Source organism: Notamacropus eugenii, chromosome 3 (assembly GCF_028372415.1).
Source record: "Notamacropus eugenii isolate mMacEug1 chromosome 3, mMacEug1.pri_v2, whole genome shotgun sequence".
Taxonomy (NCBI): Eukaryota; Metazoa; Chordata; class Mammalia; order Diprotodontia; family Macropodidae; genus Notamacropus; species Notamacropus eugenii.
Window position 1 is genome coordinate 109,947,771 of NC_092874.1, and position 20,789 is coordinate 109,968,559.

The 20,789-nt window shown below is 37.5% G+C and overlaps 1 protein-coding gene across 4 annotated transcripts in view; it reads right to left on the reverse strand.

Moving 5' to 3' along the window:
• IFT56 (intraflagellar transport 56) overlaps window positions 1–20,789 on the reverse strand; it is a 67,208-nt gene that overhangs the window by 42,136 nt on the left and 4,283 nt on the right. For all 4 annotated transcript variants that reach the window (XR_011976193.1, XM_072650096.1, XM_072650097.1 and 1 more), the window contains 5 exons: window positions 10,095–10,187; window positions 8,215–8,329; window positions 5,790–5,839; window positions 1,917–2,062; window positions 1,051–1,222 (listed from right to left, as the gene is read on the reverse strand). Coding sequence is in view for 3 of the 4 variants with exons in the window: in XM_072650096.1 (XP_072506197.1) it covers window positions 1,051–1,222; window positions 1,917–2,062; window positions 5,790–5,839; window positions 8,215–8,329; window positions 10,095–10,187 (576 nt within the window). In the remaining variant the exon portion in view is untranslated. The remainder of the gene's footprint in view (window positions 1–1,050; window positions 1,223–1,916; window positions 2,063–5,789; window positions 5,840–8,214; window positions 8,330–10,094; window positions 10,188–20,789) is intronic.

A 20,789-nucleotide genomic window follows, 5' to 3' on the forward strand; every position in this document is an offset into this window, starting at 1 on the left:
ATACACGGCATCCCAAGCCAACTACAAACTGTTCACTGATCTCATCCTGCCAGTATGCACTTCATCCTCTGCTTCTATATCTTTGCAAAGCTTGTCCCATGTCCCTTCTTCCCCCCCAGCTCTGAGGATAGCTAGCATCCTTTGTGGCTCAAGGTGCCACCTCTCACAGGAAGACATATTTATTCCTTTAGTGTTGGTGTTCCCTCCCTCCTAAAATCAATTGCATTTACTTATGCAAGTAACTACACACACACACACACACACACACACACACACCCAGCCATTCTTTGCTTTTGTGCATTTGTACCCCTCATACTGTGCACACAGTAGGTGGTTGAATAAATGCTGGCTGAGCTGACCTGAATGCTTTCAAAGATGGTGTTTCCCATGCCTGTAAAGTACCATTCTCCTCACCTTAGCCTGTTGATCTTTCTTCCCCTTTCAAGACTCAGCTTAGTCATTGCTCTTCTCTAAGGCTCCCAGATGAAGGCATTTTCTTTTCCCTCAAATTTCTTGAGAACACTTTGTCCTATTTACTGCCTTGCCCCTCCCCACTCCAACTTATTAGATCTGTCTTGGTAGACTCTCAAGGCAGTGTAGTGTAGTGGAAGGAGCACTTGGAGAGGCCCAGGACTGAATCCCCGCTCCAAGATTTACTGCTTCTGTGACTCTGAAGAACTCAAGTTCCTCAAGTTTTTTTCATCTTTATAGACTCAAGACCTATCCCCATGCCTTGCTTAATAAACGTTTGTTAAATGGAATTTGAAATATACAGTATTATACAAATGCAAGGTATTATTATTTGTCCTGCACAACAACCACTCAAGTACATTTTAATCACCTGCAGTCTGCTAAGCACATGTAAAAATACATCAATGAAAACTTCCTTCAGGAAATCTGACATACAGAAACATTACTGTATAGTACAACTGTGATAATGACAAAATTACATGTTACTTATCATGAACATGTCCTTTATAAAGAGGTTCTTAAACAACTGGGAAATGTTTGTAGACATGAATGAAGTTAAGAGCAAATTTCCAGAGGTACCTCAGCTGCTTTGCCGTTGTAAAGACGGAAATGGTTACAGGCCTTGAGGTTGAGAGCAATGGTGCTATCAGGAATCTGCTGAAGGTAAACAGCCAGCACTTCTTGGGACACATCATAATAATCCAATTTATAGTAACAAAGAGCCACATAAACATTGAGAGCAAGATATTCCCTGAGAAATAAGAGAGGTAAAAGCATGGATACAAAATTCTATGACTGCACAGAAGTAAGGTTAAAGCATCAGGATCATTTTTATGGTCCTATGGAATAAAACCAAGGCAGCAGAGTTGAGCAGAGAGAGGGCTGACCTTCAAGTCAAGAAGATCTGGGTTCAAGTGCTGCCTCGGAAACATACTACTAGCTGTGTGATCACTTAACCTCTTAGTGTCTCTCAAAGATTCTATAAATTACAAACATAGTGCTGAACTCCACACCAGAGAGTCATACATAATTATTAAATCACAAGTTCAGAGAAAAAAATGTAAAGGGATCACCACAGCAAATTTAAGTCAAAAGGCAGCTTATGTATCCTTCATAAGCAGAGGGATGTATAATGAGGAATGCAGAATTGTTTTACAATGTAACATATCTGTATTTCAATATTAACAAGCCAGGAGATGACACCTAGTGGGGTAGGATAAGTGATAACAGGACAAGCCTACATTTCAAACATAGGGTCCAAAGACCTAAAGTTAACATTTAGAGTTTTACCATATCAAGATAATCATGTAATAACTACCAAACCTAACTGGGAAGACATACAAGATGGGAAAACCATATTCATAAGGCACTCTGGTTTCAACAAAACTAATTATGTCTATAAATAGTGTTCTATCACTAACAGAATGAAAAGGTAGGGCACAAACCGGTTATCCAGCAGTATTCGCTTGTAGATATCAATAGCTTCTTGGTAGTGAGAGCGCATATAATGAATCGATGCCAAACTGAGCTGATCTTCTGTAATATCTTGAAGATTCTGGTGAAAATTCATCAATTTCTTCTCATCGTTGAACTAAGTTACAATATGATAAAGGAGACTTGGTAAGATTCAACTGTTAACAATGCCGAACTAGAAACCAATTACAGTCAACTACTGTGTGGTAGAGTTTCACTTTTCCCTCTCCTGGGTTTTTATTTCCATCTCCCTCTCTACCTTTCTCATTTTTTTCTGTCTCTCCCTTCTCTGTCTTTCTTTACAGAAAAAAAGAAAAGCCTCTGGAGAATGTTTTACAAATGCAAGTCTATAAAGTGAAAAATATGTCTATGAATCCTTCTGTCTTTACCCCAACATTGCATTCTTCTCTTTCATTGTTCCCTTTCATTTATTCCTTTGGTATCCATTTTCACATTCTTTCTACTGTTCTCTCTTAACTAATTAGCCATAATATAAAAATAAGGTATATTTCTTATTGTTTGCTTTGTCAAATAAAGCTCCAGGTTCCCTACTCTTAATCTTGTTCCTCCTCTCCATGAGGCTCATGGGGGCTGCAAGCTGCACTCTGTGCACCTACTGTTTTAGTTAAGCTTTGTCTTTTACTTAGGAACAGCAAAAAAATGCCACTTTCTATGGTCCAGGGCACTTGGCAGGAGAAAAACACATATTCCCTCATATTTGGAGTATGAAGCCTCTGTTAGGAGGTTTCCTTCAACATTAAGTACCATAAGAGGGAAAAGAAAAGGTAATACATGAGTCAATAATCACTCTACTAGAAAGACTCAAATGAGAGAAAGTACATTAAGAGAAAATGAGGTAAAAGCAGAGTGGACTTGGCTAAAAAGCTGTGGGTTCAAGCTCCTGCTCCACACTTACTATCCAATGCCATCTAAACCAACAAGAATTTATTAAATGCCCACCAGGTGGAGGCACTAGGCATAAAAAGTAAAAGAAAAACAGGTTGTGTTCTACCGCAATTATTTACCCCATAATACAAAGAGAGATAGATAAGTGTGTATGTATGTGTATGTGTGTGTGTATATATATATATATGTATATATATATATACACACACACACACACACGTGTGTATGCACACATGTATGCATACATGCAAACACACATCTGTATACATACACATAAGCATACACACATGTATATATATTGTATGTGATATATGCATCTATATATACATACACACATTTTTTTTGAGGAGGAGGGGCAGGGAATTAACAATGAGGGGAATCACGAGAGGATTTTCAAAGGCTAGGTAGGAGGTGGCCCCCATGAGCAGGTTCATGAAGGAAGCCAGGGAATTCAAGAAGGGGAGGTATGAGAGGAGTGCATTCGAACTACTAGGGGTAGTGTGAGCAAAGGCATAAGGGCAGGAGATATAACACTGAATTTAGGGAACTGCAAGAGGCTAACCTGGAAGCATATAAAAGGGAATAATGAACAACGAGCCTAAAAAGGCAGTCTGAAACCAGACAGTGAAGGAATTTAAATACCAAGCCGAGGAATTTGTATTTTTTCCTACAGGCAACAGGAACTAATGAGGTGTTCTTACAGAGGCTCACAGGGTTCAGAGATCAAAGGAAACTCAAAGGTCATCATCTCAGCCAATGCTTTATTTCACAGAGAAGGAGAATGTAAATCCAGCAGTCCAGTGTCTTGCCCCTGATTATTCAGAAAATTCACTTGTCCATAAATGTGGCTCCTTTCTTTTTCCTGAGCTTCAATCCACAGAATCACAGATTTAGAGTTGGAAGGACCTTAAAGTTCAAGGTCATCCAGTGCTACCCCTCATTACAGAAAAGAGGAAGTAAGGCACAGAGAAATTAAGGGATTCTCCCCAGGATCTTATAACTTGCAAGTGGCTGAGGTGGGATTTGAACCCAGGTCTTCATGATTCCCAGAGTCCAGTGCCCTATCCACTACACCACATCTCAGAGTCTTTTCCATGGTCTCCCTATTGAACATTTCAAATTGGAGGTCCAAGAGATAATTCAAACCAAACTTTCCTTTTCCTGTTGAAGACACCACTATTCTTCCTTTCTTTTCCACTCATAATCTCAGAATTGTCCTTGACTTCTTACTCTTAACCTCAACTGGCTGACAGATCTTGCTATTTCTACCTCCACAATATCTCTCCTTGCTAGCCCCTTCTCTCTATTCCAGAGCAACCAACCTAGTTCAGGTGCTCATTACTCTTCTCCTAAACTATTGCAAAGGTCTATCTGGTATCACTGTCTCAACCTCTTCCTCACCAAATCCATCCTCCACACAGCTGCCAAAGGAATTTTCCTTAAGCTCAGATCTGACCAGAACTCCTCCAGCTTTGAGAGTCCTTCATAACCTGACTCCAGTCTCTCATGCCAGCCTTATTTACACTGTTCACCATCTTGCCTTCTACAATTTAGCCACACTGGCCTAGCTGTTCCTCACATGGCCCTCCATCGCCCTTCTTGGCACAGGTCACCCGTCATGCCTAGGATGCCTTCTCTCCTCATCTCTCCCTCGGTGAATTCCTCACTTCTTTCAAGACACAACTTAAGCATCACCTTCTAAACAAAGCCTTTCCTGGCCTTCTCAACTGCTAGGGCTCTCCTTCTCTAACTACTTTGTATTTAGTTTTTACTTATTCTGTATATACACGGGTTGTATATGCACGTGTTGTCTGCCTCATTAGAACATAAGCTACTTGAAGATAGATACTGTTACGTTTATTTTTTGTATTTATATCTCTAATACTAATACAATGCCTGGCCCATAGATGGCACTTAATATTAAAAAAAAAACTTGTTTGACTGACTGATCAATAAATAGCAAGCTTCAGAGGTGGAATACGAACATTAACAAAAATTATTTTGCTTCTGTCAATGTGATAAGTGGACAGACTCAACTACTATTTTTCAAACTGTGGCCTAGAAAAGAGATCTGATGACTCTAGTTACCACTTATCTCAATTTGGTGATTAGCAAGCAAATAATATGAAAAGAGGCCATTTTAAAATTATTCTTACATGATAATGGGATCAAAATCATCATCATAAGAGTTTTATAAAATGAGTTGAAGTGATAGGAATTTAGAATATAGCTGATTCAAATTGACCTCTTTAATGACTACTTCCACAAAGAAATTAAATGCCAGCATCTACAACTATGATATGAGGATAAAGAAATTAATGGAAGAAACAATCCTGCATAGCTATAGTCCAAGGGTGGGTAACACACTACATGTGGTCCTCTAGGTCCTCAAGTGTGACCCTTTGACTGAATCCAAACTTCACAGAACAAATCTCCTTTAAAAAAAGGATTTATTCTGTAAAAAATTTAGACTCAGTCAAAAGGTTATACCTGAGGACCTAGAGGGCCACATGTGGCCTTGAGGCCATCTACAACTACGATACAAGGATAAAGAAATTAATGGGCAAAACAATCCTGCATAGCTATAGTCCAAGGGTGGGCAACATATCACATGTGGCCCTCTAGATCCTCAAGTGCAACCCTTTGACTGAATGCAAACTTCATAGAACAAATCCCCTTTAAAAAAAGGATTTAATCTGTAAAAAACTTGGACTCAGTCAAAAGGTCATACCTGAGGACCTACAGGGCCACATGTGGCTTTAAGGCCACATGTTCCTCATCCCTGCAGTATGATCCATAAGAATATGGAATACTTGTTCTGAAAAATTTCATTACCAACAGTTGGCAGGCTTTCTATTAATATTTATAATGGGAGGAAAAAGGAAGACAGAAAAAGGAAAAATAAGGCAATGTACACAAATTAAGCAGAAATATAATACCTTGTGAGCCAAGTGGAAGAGGAGACGATTTTGGAGTCGGCTTTTGGGAGCTGAAAGAAAATACAAGCTGGCTGTTACAGAACTGAGTGGTCCATATCAGACTAATACCTTTAATGGAATAGAACAACCCCTGAATTGCACTTCTTCAACTCCTACTTCTGATTCTCAGAGATCTCTGCAATAATAAAAAAATCCTGCTGCTTTCGTCTATATACCCAACCATTATGGAAGCATTAGCAGAGGGAGCCAAAGAGGAGATAACCCTTGGACTCAGCTTCCCTTAATCAGATGCTATTGCTGTGGCCCAAAGCAGAGTTCTCCAGTCTCAGAGCAGAAAACAAGGACACTCTGCTTTATATTGTTCAGCACATGCCAAACTATACCCAGCCAGAAACACAGTCACCTCAGCACATGCATTTGTATTATGACCTGTGACTTCTTCCCTACATTCTTTCTTTAGAATGGGCTCTGATTCTAACCCTCCATTTCTCTGGAATATTCCATAAAAGGATCCTTTTCTCCGCTCCACTTATGTATCTTGTATAATCCTTCCATCACTTAATACATGTTTTCATTTGTTCATTCATACATATGTCCCATTCCTCTAAGACAGATACACAGGTGGCTCACAGTCTTCCAGTGGAGAGTTTCTTTTCTGTTTCTTATGACTAAAGACAAACTTCCAAAGAAAATCCACCAACCAATATTTATTGGGAATGTATAAGTCACTGATAGGGAAATCAGAGAAGTATGAGATAGAATTCTTATTCTCAAGCTTACAATTGAGTTGGAAAGCAAAAACTCATTGCAATAGCCTGAGAGTTGGTCTCCCTGTCACAAGTCTTTCCTTGCTCCAGTTCAACTTCCACTCAACTGTCAAAATGATTTTCCTACAGTGAAAGTCTGATCATATCATCTCTACTCAGTAAATTCTAGTGGCTTTCTATAACCTTCAGTATCTAATAACATCCACTTGCTTTTCAAAACCCTTCATAACCTGACCTCTCCCTTACTTTTCTAGTGTTCTTACCCCTTGCTCCCTATCACATACTATTCAACCTAGTGACACTAGCTTCCTTGATGTCCCTCAAACAATATGCTCCATCTCTGGACATTTTCAGTGGAATGTTCTCCCTTCCTCATCTCTGACTCCCGGTTTTTCTAACATTCTTAAAGTACAGCTAAAAACCACCTTCTACAAGAAGCTCATTTTCTCAGGAAGCCATTCCCCTTAATTCCAGTGCCTTCTCTCTCTTGATTATTTCCAATTTATCCTGTATATGGCTTGAGCGTACACAGTTGTTTATATGTTGTCCTCCCCACAGACTGGGAGCTCCTTAAGGCACCTTGAGGGACCGTCTTTACCTTTCTTTGTATCCCTGGAGCTTAGCAGAGTGCTTAGTACATGGTGCTAATGTTTACTGAATGACATTAAAAAATTAGAGAACAATATAAGGCAGTATATAAATACTAAATTATGTGGTATGGAAAAAGGGAAGCAAGACCTATATAAACTGGAGCTGTTACAATTTTTGTGAAAGACTTGAACTAAAATTCTTCCCAAAAAATTCTCCCAATTTTTTAATACATTCTTCCCCAAGTTAAATAAACTTATGCTAGGCAAACTATCCTTGGATTTTCCTAAATTTCAATTGGTTCTTCTCTACCTACTCTCCACAACCTTTTTCCTACTCTTTTTCTCTTCCCCCATTCCTATATGTATACACCACATGATCTCTAAATAGTCTTGAGTATAGTTCTTCTGTAGTGATTATGAGGATAGGGGTTGGGAGGTGAGCAAAGTAGTCAAGAATTTTTTCAATTTCCAGTTCTGACCCCTACCTTTTAGAAAAGGATAAAGCAGTCACTGAAAAGACAAGCACAACAGATACATCAAATAAATTCAATTTAGAGCAAGAACAGTAATATCTTGTTATAAAAGGGCTTGGGAAAAGGGCAGCATTGTCTTTTCTTGTCCCCTATAGTTATCCTCCCCCTTTTCTATTCTAACAGCATCTAATTCCTATTTCCTTAAATTAGGAAGAAGAAATACTGCCCTTTCCCTCTTCTCCTGGATGTTCATCACAGCTAGAGAAGCAGAAATAAAGTTTAATTTTGGTAAGCTGATAATCTTGGAAAAATTCTCTTTCCTTAACAGCATTCTAAGATAGGAAAAGCTATGTTAGCTGCTATTCTGGTAGCTACTTGAAATAGCACGTGTACTATGCTTAAAAGCTGGAAAAAAATCAGTTTTCTCAAACATAAAGCAGCACAAATCCACACTAAATTCTATATAAAACATACATAATCTTGCTAATTTATCAAGTAATTTAGTTTCTGCTTTGGGAAGATGGGGAAAAAAGTTTTAAAATCTCAAAAACTACTGCTGCTGCAGAAAGGAATGTAACTGAAGAGTTCATCTCACCTTTAAAGCCTGCTGTTTCTGCTTGTTTATACATCCCAAGAAAGAAGTACGTACAAGCCAAGTTCACCCAAACTTCAGGATTACAACCCTCTTCCTTTGTCACAGATTCATATTCCTGAAATGCAGGATGTTAAACTGTTATATTTAAGTAATAAAGCAGGAGAGCAACTTACCTTTTAGGAAATCACAGATTCCCTTGTGCTTTTCTTTCCCTGAAAGGCTAAGCAGCTTGCTAGAGCACAACCTACCTAATTCTGGGAGGAATGCTGCCCCACTCACCCCAATCTCTCCCTTCTTGCAAAATTGATCCAAGGTTGCAAGCTGTAGAGATGTCAGATTGCTAAAATTTTAAGTCTGAGTCAACAAGCTATACAAATGGAAGGCTGCTGAGATATTTTCCTTTTGTAGAAGTAGGCATAATGATATTTTCATAATGCTTCAAAGTTTGCAAATCACTTTACATACATTATCCAGTTGGAGCCTCACAACAAACATGTCTATGAGGTAGATACTACCTGTCTCATTATCCTCATTTGACAGACAAGGAAACTGAGGCTCAGATAGATTAAATGACTTGCAGATGATCACCCAGCTAGTATGTGAAGCAGAATTTGAATAAAGGCTTTTCTTATTCCAAACATGGCCTGGTCCTAATTTAACCTCAAGATGTGGACCCTCAAGTACACAGAGAATCTTCTCAGTTCAGATCCCTTAAGAGGTAGAGAGTATAAATAATGCTGTTTGCACAAGTTCTTAGAGTTAGGGAAACGACCTGGAGCTATGACAGATCTTATTGGTATGGAGACTCCTGTACCCTCTCTGTAACTCACAGTCTTGGGTAGTTGCCTAAGGTCACACTGCCATCATGTGGCAAAAGCATGGATTGGAACCCTTGTTGCTTTGGTTTCAGTGGGCTCTCTATCCACCATGCCATGCCACTGATCAGTTTCTTAGCTTTATTTATTTGCTTAGAGTTTTATTTTCCACCAAGGTCACATTTTGAAATTCATGTTGCCCAGGACTATGGTGAAAATGTATTTAATAGAAATGTATGTGTAGAACCTATATAAAATTGTATGCCGTCTTGGGGAAGGAGTGGGGAGGTAGGGGAAAGGAGGAGGAGGGGGAGAAAAAAAATCTGAGTTATATAGTAGTGATTGTAGAACACTGAAAATAAATAAAATAAAAAAAAATAAATTCATGTTGCCAACTATGCTTTTCAGATAGCCTTTCAAATTTTTAAAACCTCTTTCCCCAAATGTCAGCATTCTATTTGTTTTCTTTACGATGTTCCTAGGCCTATCTTCCCTTTCTTCTCCAGCCTCCACAAGTAATGACCCTGTTCCAGTCAATTCAGTTCAACAGGTGTTTTCCTGAAACACCTACAGTCATCTTGCTTGTCCTGGTCCCTTTTCTTCTTCAGCCCAGTCTTCACTAATTAATTAAGTGCCCACTTAATTCTTAATTCTTAAGACCTCCTACACCAATTATTAGCCTTCTCAAATATTCTGTGCTGACCTAAAGACCAAGAACATATGCTCAATTGATCAAATGGCTCTATTTACTGACTTTAACATGTGACAAATAGCTACCAAGCCCCACCTACCATCAGTGCTTATACTCTGAGCCAGAATCCTGTAGATTAGAGACACTGATCACATATAATATGAAATAACCAAACAGAAAGATTTAGAAGATAACTACGCTTCAAAAAGCAAAGTTATTATACAAAGAATAAAGTTTCAAATGACAAAATCTGAATAAACATCAAGTGATAAAATTCTGACTTCCTCAGTACAAAGAAACAAAGATTTTCTTCAGATGAAATTTTCCCAAAGAATTCCTAAGAAATCACAACTCAAAATTATTTCTTTACTCACCTCCAAAGCTCTCTTGTAGTCACCCAGATGAAAAGCACAATATCCAATCCATAGATCAGCATCCTCATCTTGTTCTCCCACATGACGTTTGAACTTCAAGTTTCAATGATAAGTGGTGAAATAAACATTGAAAGTTAGATCCTTTTAAAAATATTAAGGTAAATTTTCATTTGATAGGTAATGAATTATAGACGCTGAAGGTAAAACTTTTAGTTTTAGTTAAAATTACATTCTGGCAAAATCATCATTATTATCATTATACTTATTTCTGTAGTGATTTTTACTTAGGAAATACACTACTATCCTTACAATTCTGTGAGATGAAATACATAGGGTACAGAGAAATCACATGACTTACCTTGGACCATATAGTTGGGTTATGGTAAAACTGGGATTAAAACCCAGATCTCCTGGCTCTTGGCCCATGGCTTTTTCCCACTAGACCGTACAATACAAAAGAACATAAGAACTTCCATAAATGGCTCAGACCTTGTGTCCTCTGGTCCAGTAATCAACTTTAAACAATAGTACAAAGAAATGTTTTGGGGTTTTTTTGGCAGGCAAGGTTGATTGCAAAATGTTAAAGAACATATTCTAAATGTTATATTTTCCATCAAGAACCCATTATATGTTTAGCACTCTCAGGTTATGAAAACTTTATTTAAACTCATATTTCATTTTAGGATGTCAGGATACAAAGCTAGAAGGGACTTCAGAGATCACTTGACTATTCCTTCATTTTACAGAAAAGGCCAGAGACAAAGTGACTGTAGCTTGTATTTCTATAAGTTTAATACCTTCCAGGTAAAGCATAACTTAATCTTATTTGCTTTAAGTTTACTTTTTTTTCAAGCTTCAAAGTATTCTGCTTAGTTTCAATACTTGATGATTGTGACTACCCACATTCAAAGTCATGGATCAATTTAGAGGACATTCTCTCAGCCTTTGCCTCTATGTACTGAAGAGACAATCTTATTTTATTAATATTCTTTCCCAACATTAGGGCACTTCTCAATATTCAAGCAACATCCCTCCAACAAAATATATTGTCTGAAAATGGTTAAGCCAGCCTGCCAAAATGAATGATTATGGTTTTTACATTTTACCATTTAGAAACATAATTAGCAAATTTCAGAGCAAGAACAACTGTAGTCAAAGGCAAACAGCCACCAAATGGGACCAAATGGGACCAAGAGGATGACGTGAGCATGCAAATCCCTTATGGAATTAATTACATAGAAATAATACATGCAATTAAGTTCAGTTCTTAGAGGAGGAGAAAAACATTCCTGCAGTGGTTTGAGGGGATGGTCAAATTGGAAGGGACCTTGGAGGCAACCAGGCATAAACCAATGCTTCTGGTGTCCCAGGCTCTTCCTCACTCCCTAGGTCTTCTGGGAGGCCTCCTGAAGAGAAGGGAGTGAGTACCGTGAGGATTTCTTTCCTTAATCTGGGTTGGGGATAGGAGGAAGGTATGTACTCCTTGGAAAGGAGGGAAGGAAGGGAAAGCCTTGGGGAGGATACAGGAGATTTATTCTTGTAAAAGAAAGGAAGGTTACAGGCTATAATCTGCTACTGATGGGATCTAAATATGCTCTTCTACCTCCTTAGTAGGAGTCAGAAAATGATGCTCCCCTTACCTCCTTCATTCAAAGTTGAAGTGGTATAACTGTCATATTTTACATCCCTTTAAATTCCCTGTTCTATCCTACCCTGAAGCAAAAGAATAAAGGATATATGTTTTTGGTGGGGGGTAGACTGGTACCAACACTATCTACTGTATTTGACCTAGGCTTTGTTGAGGAAGCCAAATCTTCCTTCAATTCATTTCAATTTAATTTAATAAGCATTTATTAAGCACCTATTATATAGCAGGCATATAGTAACCAAACAGTTCCTCTATGGAAATCTTTATCTGGATGGAAATGTCAGTAATAATTCAAATTTCTCCAGCTCAATGATCATTTCTATTAACATTTGGATCAATTTCTGAAATTTCACCAAAGTACTTTGGGATTATTGTTTGTCACTTGATTATTGTAATTTTGCTATATTGGGGTTGTTGATTATGTCCAAAATTTCTTGTGTGCTGACACTTAATAACATAATCTCCAATCTGCCTGCTTCAGAAATATTTTGGAAATAAAATTTTTCCTATTATTTTCATTAATAAAAAAATAAGGTACAGAACTATGTATTCAGTCTATCTACTTTTTTACCTCTTATTATAGCCATTTTAGTCTGATTCTCTAATTTTTTTCCTTTGAAGCTATGTAACACTGGGTAAATCACAATATTTTTCTCTCAGTTTCCTCATCTGTAATAATACTACATTTATACAGTGCTTTAAGGTTTGCAAGGCACTTTAAATACGTTATTTCATTTGTGAGGTAGGTGTTATTTTTATTTCCATTTTACAGATGAGAACTGAAGCTCGAGGAGGTTGTGACTTACTTAGGTCACTTAACAAGCAAAGAATGCAGGACATGATTCAAACCCAAGTTTCCTTATTTCAAGTGTAACGTCTTATTCACAACACAAAGCTAAAATTTAAGATCTGTTCATTTTTCTACAGCAAGGTCCCTAGCTCAATGGATGGAAGACTGACAATTTACGTAAGGGTGTGGACAAGAGCCATATAGGATCAAAAGGCACTGGATGGGGTTTCAATCTGTACCATTCATTAGATGGAGTGTCTCATCAATATGACCACGTAACCATCTAGTTATCACAGTATTATTCATATTATAACTAGAAAAGTGTAACGGGATGAGTTAGAGCCAATCCCTGTCCATCACAGGACGCCACACTGAGAGCCTGCCCAGATGACCTGGGGGCTTGTCAGTAGGGGTGGAACTAGATAGATTTCAGAAGGAAGGGTCTCGTCTTTGTTGGCAACGTGGCAGTTCTTTGTCCAATTCCGGATGTCCAGTGAAGAAGACACCCATATAAGGAATAATGTTAGGTGATAGGTTCAAGGTATAGGCTTAGGAATGTTCACGTAATTAAGACTATATATGCATGTGAGCTAGCTGGAATAAACACAGTTCTCACCACCTTGTCTCCCGCCTCATTTCATTACTCACTAGATCAAGGCCTCTTGCTGGACAAGAGCCTTGGGTCGGGGTTTAGGGATTCCCAAAATGGTCTAGGGGACCCCAACAGAAAAGCAAGAATATTTACAATTGAATTGGAGACAATGAAAACATGAGAGGCACTCATCTTGCATCTGGGGCTTTAAAGGCATAGTTTTTTTCTGAGTGGTACAAATCTAATTCCTAAATAGCTAATTTTTCATCTCAATCACAACTATAAGTGAAGACCTTCTATTTTTTACTTTTTTAAAAAAATTTTCTTTTTTGTTATTCTCAACAGAAAATAAAAAGCAACAAAAATTTGGAGCAGCCACATTAAGTGAATGGGGGGTGCTGGAAAAATGGGGGCCAGTAGCCTTAGGTGCAATTGGGGGAGGCTTGAATAAAAATAAGGGAGCAGTGGAAGCATAAGTAAAGAAGAGAAGAAAATTTGAAAAGGTATTCATACACCTTTTATCTGTTGTGTAACAGAATTAAAGTTGTGGTGATTACATTCTTTTCCAAACAAACACACAAAATGCAAGTTATAAACAATCAGCGGTGAAGTCCACTGACAGATCTTAAGAAGCAAGTGTTGACAGGCAAGTGTCAGTGGGCAGTCTTTCATGCATCGGCAGGAATATGTGCTTGTAATGACTAGTTTACAATGAGACACTATATGGTTACATGATGCAATATTGTGTCATGAAAATTTAAATGCAGGAAAAAACCCACAAATTTACAATAAATTATTAAATTTACGGTATCTCATTTAAAAATTTTTTTTCTGAAATTATGCAATTTTTAAAAAACCACTAAAGGGTTAAAGAAAGTGATTTTCAGTGGGGGTTGCTAAGTAACTTTTTTTTAAAGAGGATAGGCCAAATAAGTTTGGGAACCTCTGATTTAGCAAGAAGGTATTAATGTCAACATCTTTTTCTCTTCTAGCTACTAAGTCCCTATTTCTATATAGTACATATCACTTTAGTTGAATATGTGCATGAACTAAATTACATTGTCCTAGTAGTTAGAAACTGTACATTAGCCCATAGTAAACGAACTATCCTTCAAGTAAGTGTTAATTATTAGTTTTGGAATTCCTTCTAAGTTCCTCCTCAAATACTTTTTTTGATTTGCTGAAGGGAATACCCATATTGATATAGTATTGAAATTCCAGTTTACATTTCACCTGCTTCTTTTTTCCTCCTCTTTTTCATTTTCTGAAAAATCCCTTTTTTCTGTATGATAGGCTCTGACTCTTGACAGTTGACTTAATTAGTCAACAAGCAAATTTATTAAGCATTTACTATGTGCTAGGCTCTGAAGGAAGGAAAGAACATATCTGGATTGGGTAATAAATTTTGAGAGTGTGAATCTGATAGGAGAGGCTGTTGAGTAATGCAACAAATGGATGCAGGGTTTGTTTGTTTGAATAATTTTTGAAAATCCTTTTCACATATTTATTTATTCCAGATTTCCAACAATGTATTTTTTAAAGTGCTCAGGTTGATTATGGGAAAGAATTAACTTTGCTCTATATCTTATACCATGCACTATAATGAATGTCATATGAATAAAGAACTAAACTTTTTAAAATTATTTTTAATCTCTAAATAACAAAATTATCTGTTCTATGATGGAGAAATCTTTGATTATTTAGGAATCAAGGATTAATCAGAAACAAGATTGATTTGTTTGAATATATATATAAAATATTTATAAGTCAAATGTAATAAATATTAAACAGAAAATAAACTGGGGAAACATATATATATGAGAAACATAAGTAGCAAAAAGTTTACTATCTAAAGACTCTATACATAATACCTTGAATCTATCTAATAAACAATCAAGGGAGACAGTTCACATAAGCAATAGTATACTATAATTAAAAGGACACTGGACTTGACATTAGTCTTGAATTTCAGTCACAATTCTGCCACCTGACAATGGGATGATCCCTCTCAGCCTCAGCTTCCTTATCTGCAAAATCTACCTTACAGGATTATTGTGAAGCTTGAAGAAAGCATGTAAGTGAAGAGTTTTGTAAACTGTAAATTGCTTTATAAATTATGGCGCTGTTACTAGTATCTGAAAATACAAATCGTAATCACTACAACACTAGCAATGAAAAGAAGAAATTTAAAGTAACTCCCATTTCTACAGCACTTTAAGGTACTATGACATGATTTCAACTAACAAAAGCAAGCAGTGAAACTAGCACAGGAATATGTTGTGGGCAGGACTATTCATTACTTCGACAATTCTGGAGAGCCATCTGACAATACATGATAAGCTCAATTTTCCCTAGTAATTCCACTTCAGGAAATATGTCCCATGGTATTAAGAAAAAGCAACAAAAATTATTCTAAGATCTTTGTAGTAGCAGTAATATATAAAAAAATAATAAAAACAGCTCAAATTTCCAATTAGAAGAAATCACTAAGCAAAATTACAGTGTTAACAGCCATGTGTATACAGCACCTGGGAAGGCATCTCCTCACACAGAGAGAACCTAGACAACTTGTGTCTGGGACATTTGTGATGACATGTAATGAAATACATTGAAGAGATGGTTCCAGTCAGTAACAATGCGATGAAGAGGAGATTCTTCGGCTGCAGAGACACTTAAAAATGCCTGACCGCTTCAGGCTCCTCTACTTCACCTCAGCCCTCTTGGGGGAGCTCAGTGACCAGTAAAGGGATTGTGGTCAAGCTCACAGTCGCTGGGAACCGTTGCCTCAAGGAACAACTCATCAGTATCCATGCTCCCTCTGGACATGAATGAACTTGATGGGAACAACTCCAGTAGGAAGGGAGCTGGTAAGCCTAAGATGGTGTAGGAGAGAAGATGACCCTAAGCTACTGGGAGGTAGAAAGGAGTAAAAAGGGGGTAAGGGGTACAATGCCTGTACTTTGTTTGCTCTTGCTGTGTATGAAATAAATATTCCTTTGTAATAGCCACCTGATGTTAAGGGGTCAAATGAAACTGGAGCACTAGTCACAGGCCCCCTAAAAATGGGGGAGAGTCAGTCAGGTGTTGGCATGAGTCAGTGTCATCAAAGAAGAAAATGCTCCCAGCCTCCTTAGGGCACCCTAAAGTCTGAGGCCCAGACAGAGTAGGGCCAGGGCATCCATGTATATGAACACAACAAGATACTGAATACATCTTAAAAATCCACCGATCAACAAGCAGTCATTAAACACATTATTAATATCCCAGGAATTATGTTAGGCCCTAGGGACACAACTACAAAAATCAAATAGTTGCTTCCTTTAAGGAGTTTGTACTCCATCAAAGAAAACGTGTACATATACACAGAGCTATGCACATATGCATAGATATGTGTGTATACATATATGTATACATGTATAAGAAAGTACATATGAAATATATATAATAAACATATGAGAACTATTAAAGTTTAAAACAGCACTAAGACTTTTGGCATACTGTCTATTTGTATACATATGCATATGACTATACTTCTACATATGTACATGTTTTTGACTACTTTCCTCGCCAGGACTCGTTGCTATGTCTGATAGTTGTGCCTACTCTGGTGCTAAAGTTGCTCAGAACTACAAACTTGTCCTCTTTTGGCACACTGATGATGAGAGGGTCTCCAGGTCTTCATAGAATTATTGTTTTTAACCTCATCAAGGTTTGTCATGGTGACCTGGCATTTTCCTGCAAGTATCAATTGCGCTGTCATGAGCCTGTCTTTCACTCCTTTTGGGAGGCGCACAAACTTGCTGACTAGATTAGATCTGCTTCCAAAACCTACACTACCTTCACAACACTCACCTTCACTGAAACCATTCCAGAAAAATGTATATTCAGCTTCAACTTCAGTAAGCTGGCCTTAATCTGCTAGCCTTACTTCACTCAGGCTGCTATTTGGATGTATACCTGCTGAGTTCTCTAGCAACAAGAGCTGTTTATCACTCAGGTCTCCTGAATTTCATGTTGTTGCACACTCCAATCTTGGCAAAAAAATTTGTACTGCACTGTCAATATGTGGAACTACTCATTGGTCACAGTAAATGGAGAAATTTTGAATGCTGTGGATAAGTTCATTTAGCTTGGCATTATACTTTCCAGGGATGTCCACACTGACAAGGTTGCCTCATGCATTACCAGAGCTAACTCAGCCTTTGGGAGGCTTCAAAGAAAGTGTGGGAAAGAAGAGATATTTGGCTTCCTACCAAAATGAAGATCTACAAAGACACTGTGCTGACTTCATTGCTGTATAGCTATGCAACCTGAACAGTCCATTAGCATCATATCAGAAAACCAAACTGCTTTCACTTGAATTGTCTTGGGAAAATTTTGAAGATCACCTGGCAAGATTTGCTACTGGATGCTGAGGTCCTCTCTCAAGTTGAACTATGAAGCATTCAAACTCTACTTAAGAGAGGCAATTCTGATAGGCTGGTCAAGTAGCCAAAATGATGGAGAACTTGCACAAGGAAAGTGCTCACACAGAGGTCAGAAGAAGCAGTACAAGAACACTCTCAAGGTCTCTGAAGAATTTTACAATCAGTTGTGAGATATGGGAGGTGCTGGCATAGGACTGCCTTCATCAAAGAAGGTACTATACTTCATGGGCAAAACAGAATAGCAAAAGGAAACATGAGCTGTGCAAACCCAAAGACACATCTATCCCAAATGTTCTAATGGACTACTTGTACCTGACCTGTGGGAGAGCCTTCCCAGTTCATATTGGACCAATCAGCCACAGCGAAACACACCTTACCCTGACCCCAAAATCGTGATGTGACTGCTTCTCTTAGAAAACAAAGAAAGAACATAACAACGTATACATACACACACCCATAAAATAAAAAGCAATTTTGGAAGGAAAGACTAACAGTGGGAAGGAGTTAGGAAAGGCCTTACATAGGAGGCTATGCTTTAACAGAGCTTTTTAGAAAAAAGAGTTTCTAAGAGAAGGAGCTGAGGAGGGAATGAATTCCAGGTATGGGGGACATCCTGTACAGAGGTACGGAGATGGTGATGAGGAGATGTGTTGTGAGGAACAGAAAGAAGACCATTTTGGCTGAACCTTAGAGTGCTTGATGGAGAATAATGTGTAATAAGTCTAGAAAGGTAGGTTGAATTCAGGTTGTGAAAGGCTATCAATCAATGCAAGAGAGGCTTGCATTTGACCCTAAAGGAAGTAGAAATGACAAGAGATATTAAGGAAATAAAATCAGTAAGTTGTAGCTGATTGGGTATGAGGTAGTGTGAAGGTGAACGAGGAATAAAGAATGACTCTGAAATTAGGAACTGGAAGTAGGTTGGTACCCTTGACCAAAATAAGGAAGTTCAAAAGAGGAGTGGGTTTTAGGGGAAAGATAATGTGTTCCACTGCAGGCATGCTGACTATGGGATGGTTCCATGACATTCAGTTCAAAAGGTCCAAAAGGCAATTGGTTAATTGAGACTAGAGCTCAAGAAAGAAACCAGGGCTGGATATAAACATCTGGGAATCATCAGCATAGAGATGATAACTAAGCCCCATGGGAGCTGATGAAGACACCAAGCCAGATTTCATTTCATGTATGGATCATGTCAACATATTAAAATTTGTATATGAAATGTTAAGTGGAAAAAAGTAAAACACAAAAGAGAATATACTCATTGGTACAAATATATGTATGTACATTAACAAAATCTGGAAGGATATTTGGAACCCTATACAGTTTAAAATTAGGGTTTTTTAATTTTCAAATGAGAAAGTCCATAAAATATTTTGTAAACCTCAAAGTTCTATGAAATAGTGAAAGTAATAGCATTCCACAGAGCTGTTTAAATTCATTATTTTACCAGAAGTGTACAAAGTCTGACCCCAACAACAAATCCCAATTCAGGAAGATAGGCTGGAAAAATGAGTAAAAATACCAATAATAAAAACATAATATGGAGCCAGGGAAACTTAAGATGCAAATTCATAGACAAAATAACACTACATTATCTATATACAAAGACAATCATAGACTTGCCATAAGTACTACAGGAATTCCTAAAACAATGGAAGAAAGAGTTTTCAAATGACCACATAAATGAAATAAGAGTTCTAGAGAAAAGAATCAAAAAGGAAATAGCTATAGAAGAAAGAATGGGAAAGAAAATGAGAGCTGTTGAGCAAAGAATTGGAAGGAAAATAACATCTTAGTACAGAAAGGGCAAAAACTTACTCAAGCAAGCAAATTCTTTGAAAACTAAGTTAAAACAGAATCTGCTAGTCAATTCCTGACAAATCTCAAAAGGAAAACTCCCAGTAATGTCATAGCCAAAATCCAGAGCATCCAGGTCAAATTAAAAAATATGGAAAAGAATCCAGAATGAAAGTGTTGAAGTACCCAAGAAGAAAGCCACAGTCAGGATCACGTAAGGCCTGGTAGCTACAAAAGGAGAGGAAAGCTTGGGACAAAAGATAAAGGCTTAAAACCAGGAATAACTTAACTGGCAAAGCTGAATATAAGTGGAGGGGGTGGGTGGGGAACAATCAGAAGGGTCTTTATAATGATGAAATGTTTATACTCCAAAGAGGGCAAAGGAATAAGTGTTCTATTACAACACTAATGTCTTCAGTAGTGATTAATGGAGCATAAAACTGTCTGGGCCCAATTTTGTTATATTTTTATGATTTTAAGAGAAAAAAGAAAAGGGAAGGAAAAAAATAATGCATTAGGGAAGAAAAAAGAGGATGGAACTTATCTTCCATAAGCAGAGTACTTCTGTAGAAGACTACACGAACAAGGAGAAAAGGGTGGGGAGAACAGACTAAATACAAATCTCACTTCCATCTGAACCCAACAAAGGTGAGTTGAATACATACACAGAGTGTGGTATAGAACTACATTAAACTGAACAGATAATCAGGCAGGTACTAGAAGAGAGTGGAGAATTAAGAAGGATTATAGATTTAGGGAGGTATTAGTCATAAATAACACAAATTCCACTTTCCTAGGATGGCCTAAAAGGAAGAAAACAAAACATAAGAATCTATTTTCAAAGACTGGGCAAGGGAAAAAAAGGAGTAGTGGAATGGAAATTTACTGAATCAAAAATAGATCACTGATGTTAAGCGCACCTCTCTGAACACCTCCTTTTTCTTTATAAAGAGTAGGAAGGGTATCAAAGAGAGGAAGAAAGTATAAAAGAATAGGATAGATTGAAACATACAACTAACAATAATTTTGAGTGTAAAAACAGAAAAGGCTAGCAAAATGGATTAGAAAGCAAAAATCAATAGCAAGTTTATAAGAAACACATTCAAACCAGATTCACAAAGTCAAAATAAAAAATGAAGCAAAATCCATTATGCTTCAGTGAACTTTAAAAAGTAGATATAGCAATATTGGTTCCAGACAAGGCAAAAATAAAAAATTCCCAGCCTACATCTTTCAGGATAGCTTACCCTCTTACCAGGCATATACACCTTATCCAAAGGTTCTTTCCTCCTAAATTTAAGCAAATTCCTAAGTCACTCTAAAAAAAAATCAAATACAGATCAGTCTCTCTTAACACAAAATTCCCTAGAAAACCACCTCTTATGACTTGCAGTATTTAGTGATGGAGGAAGAAAGTTGTCTGCCCAGTCAATCCAAG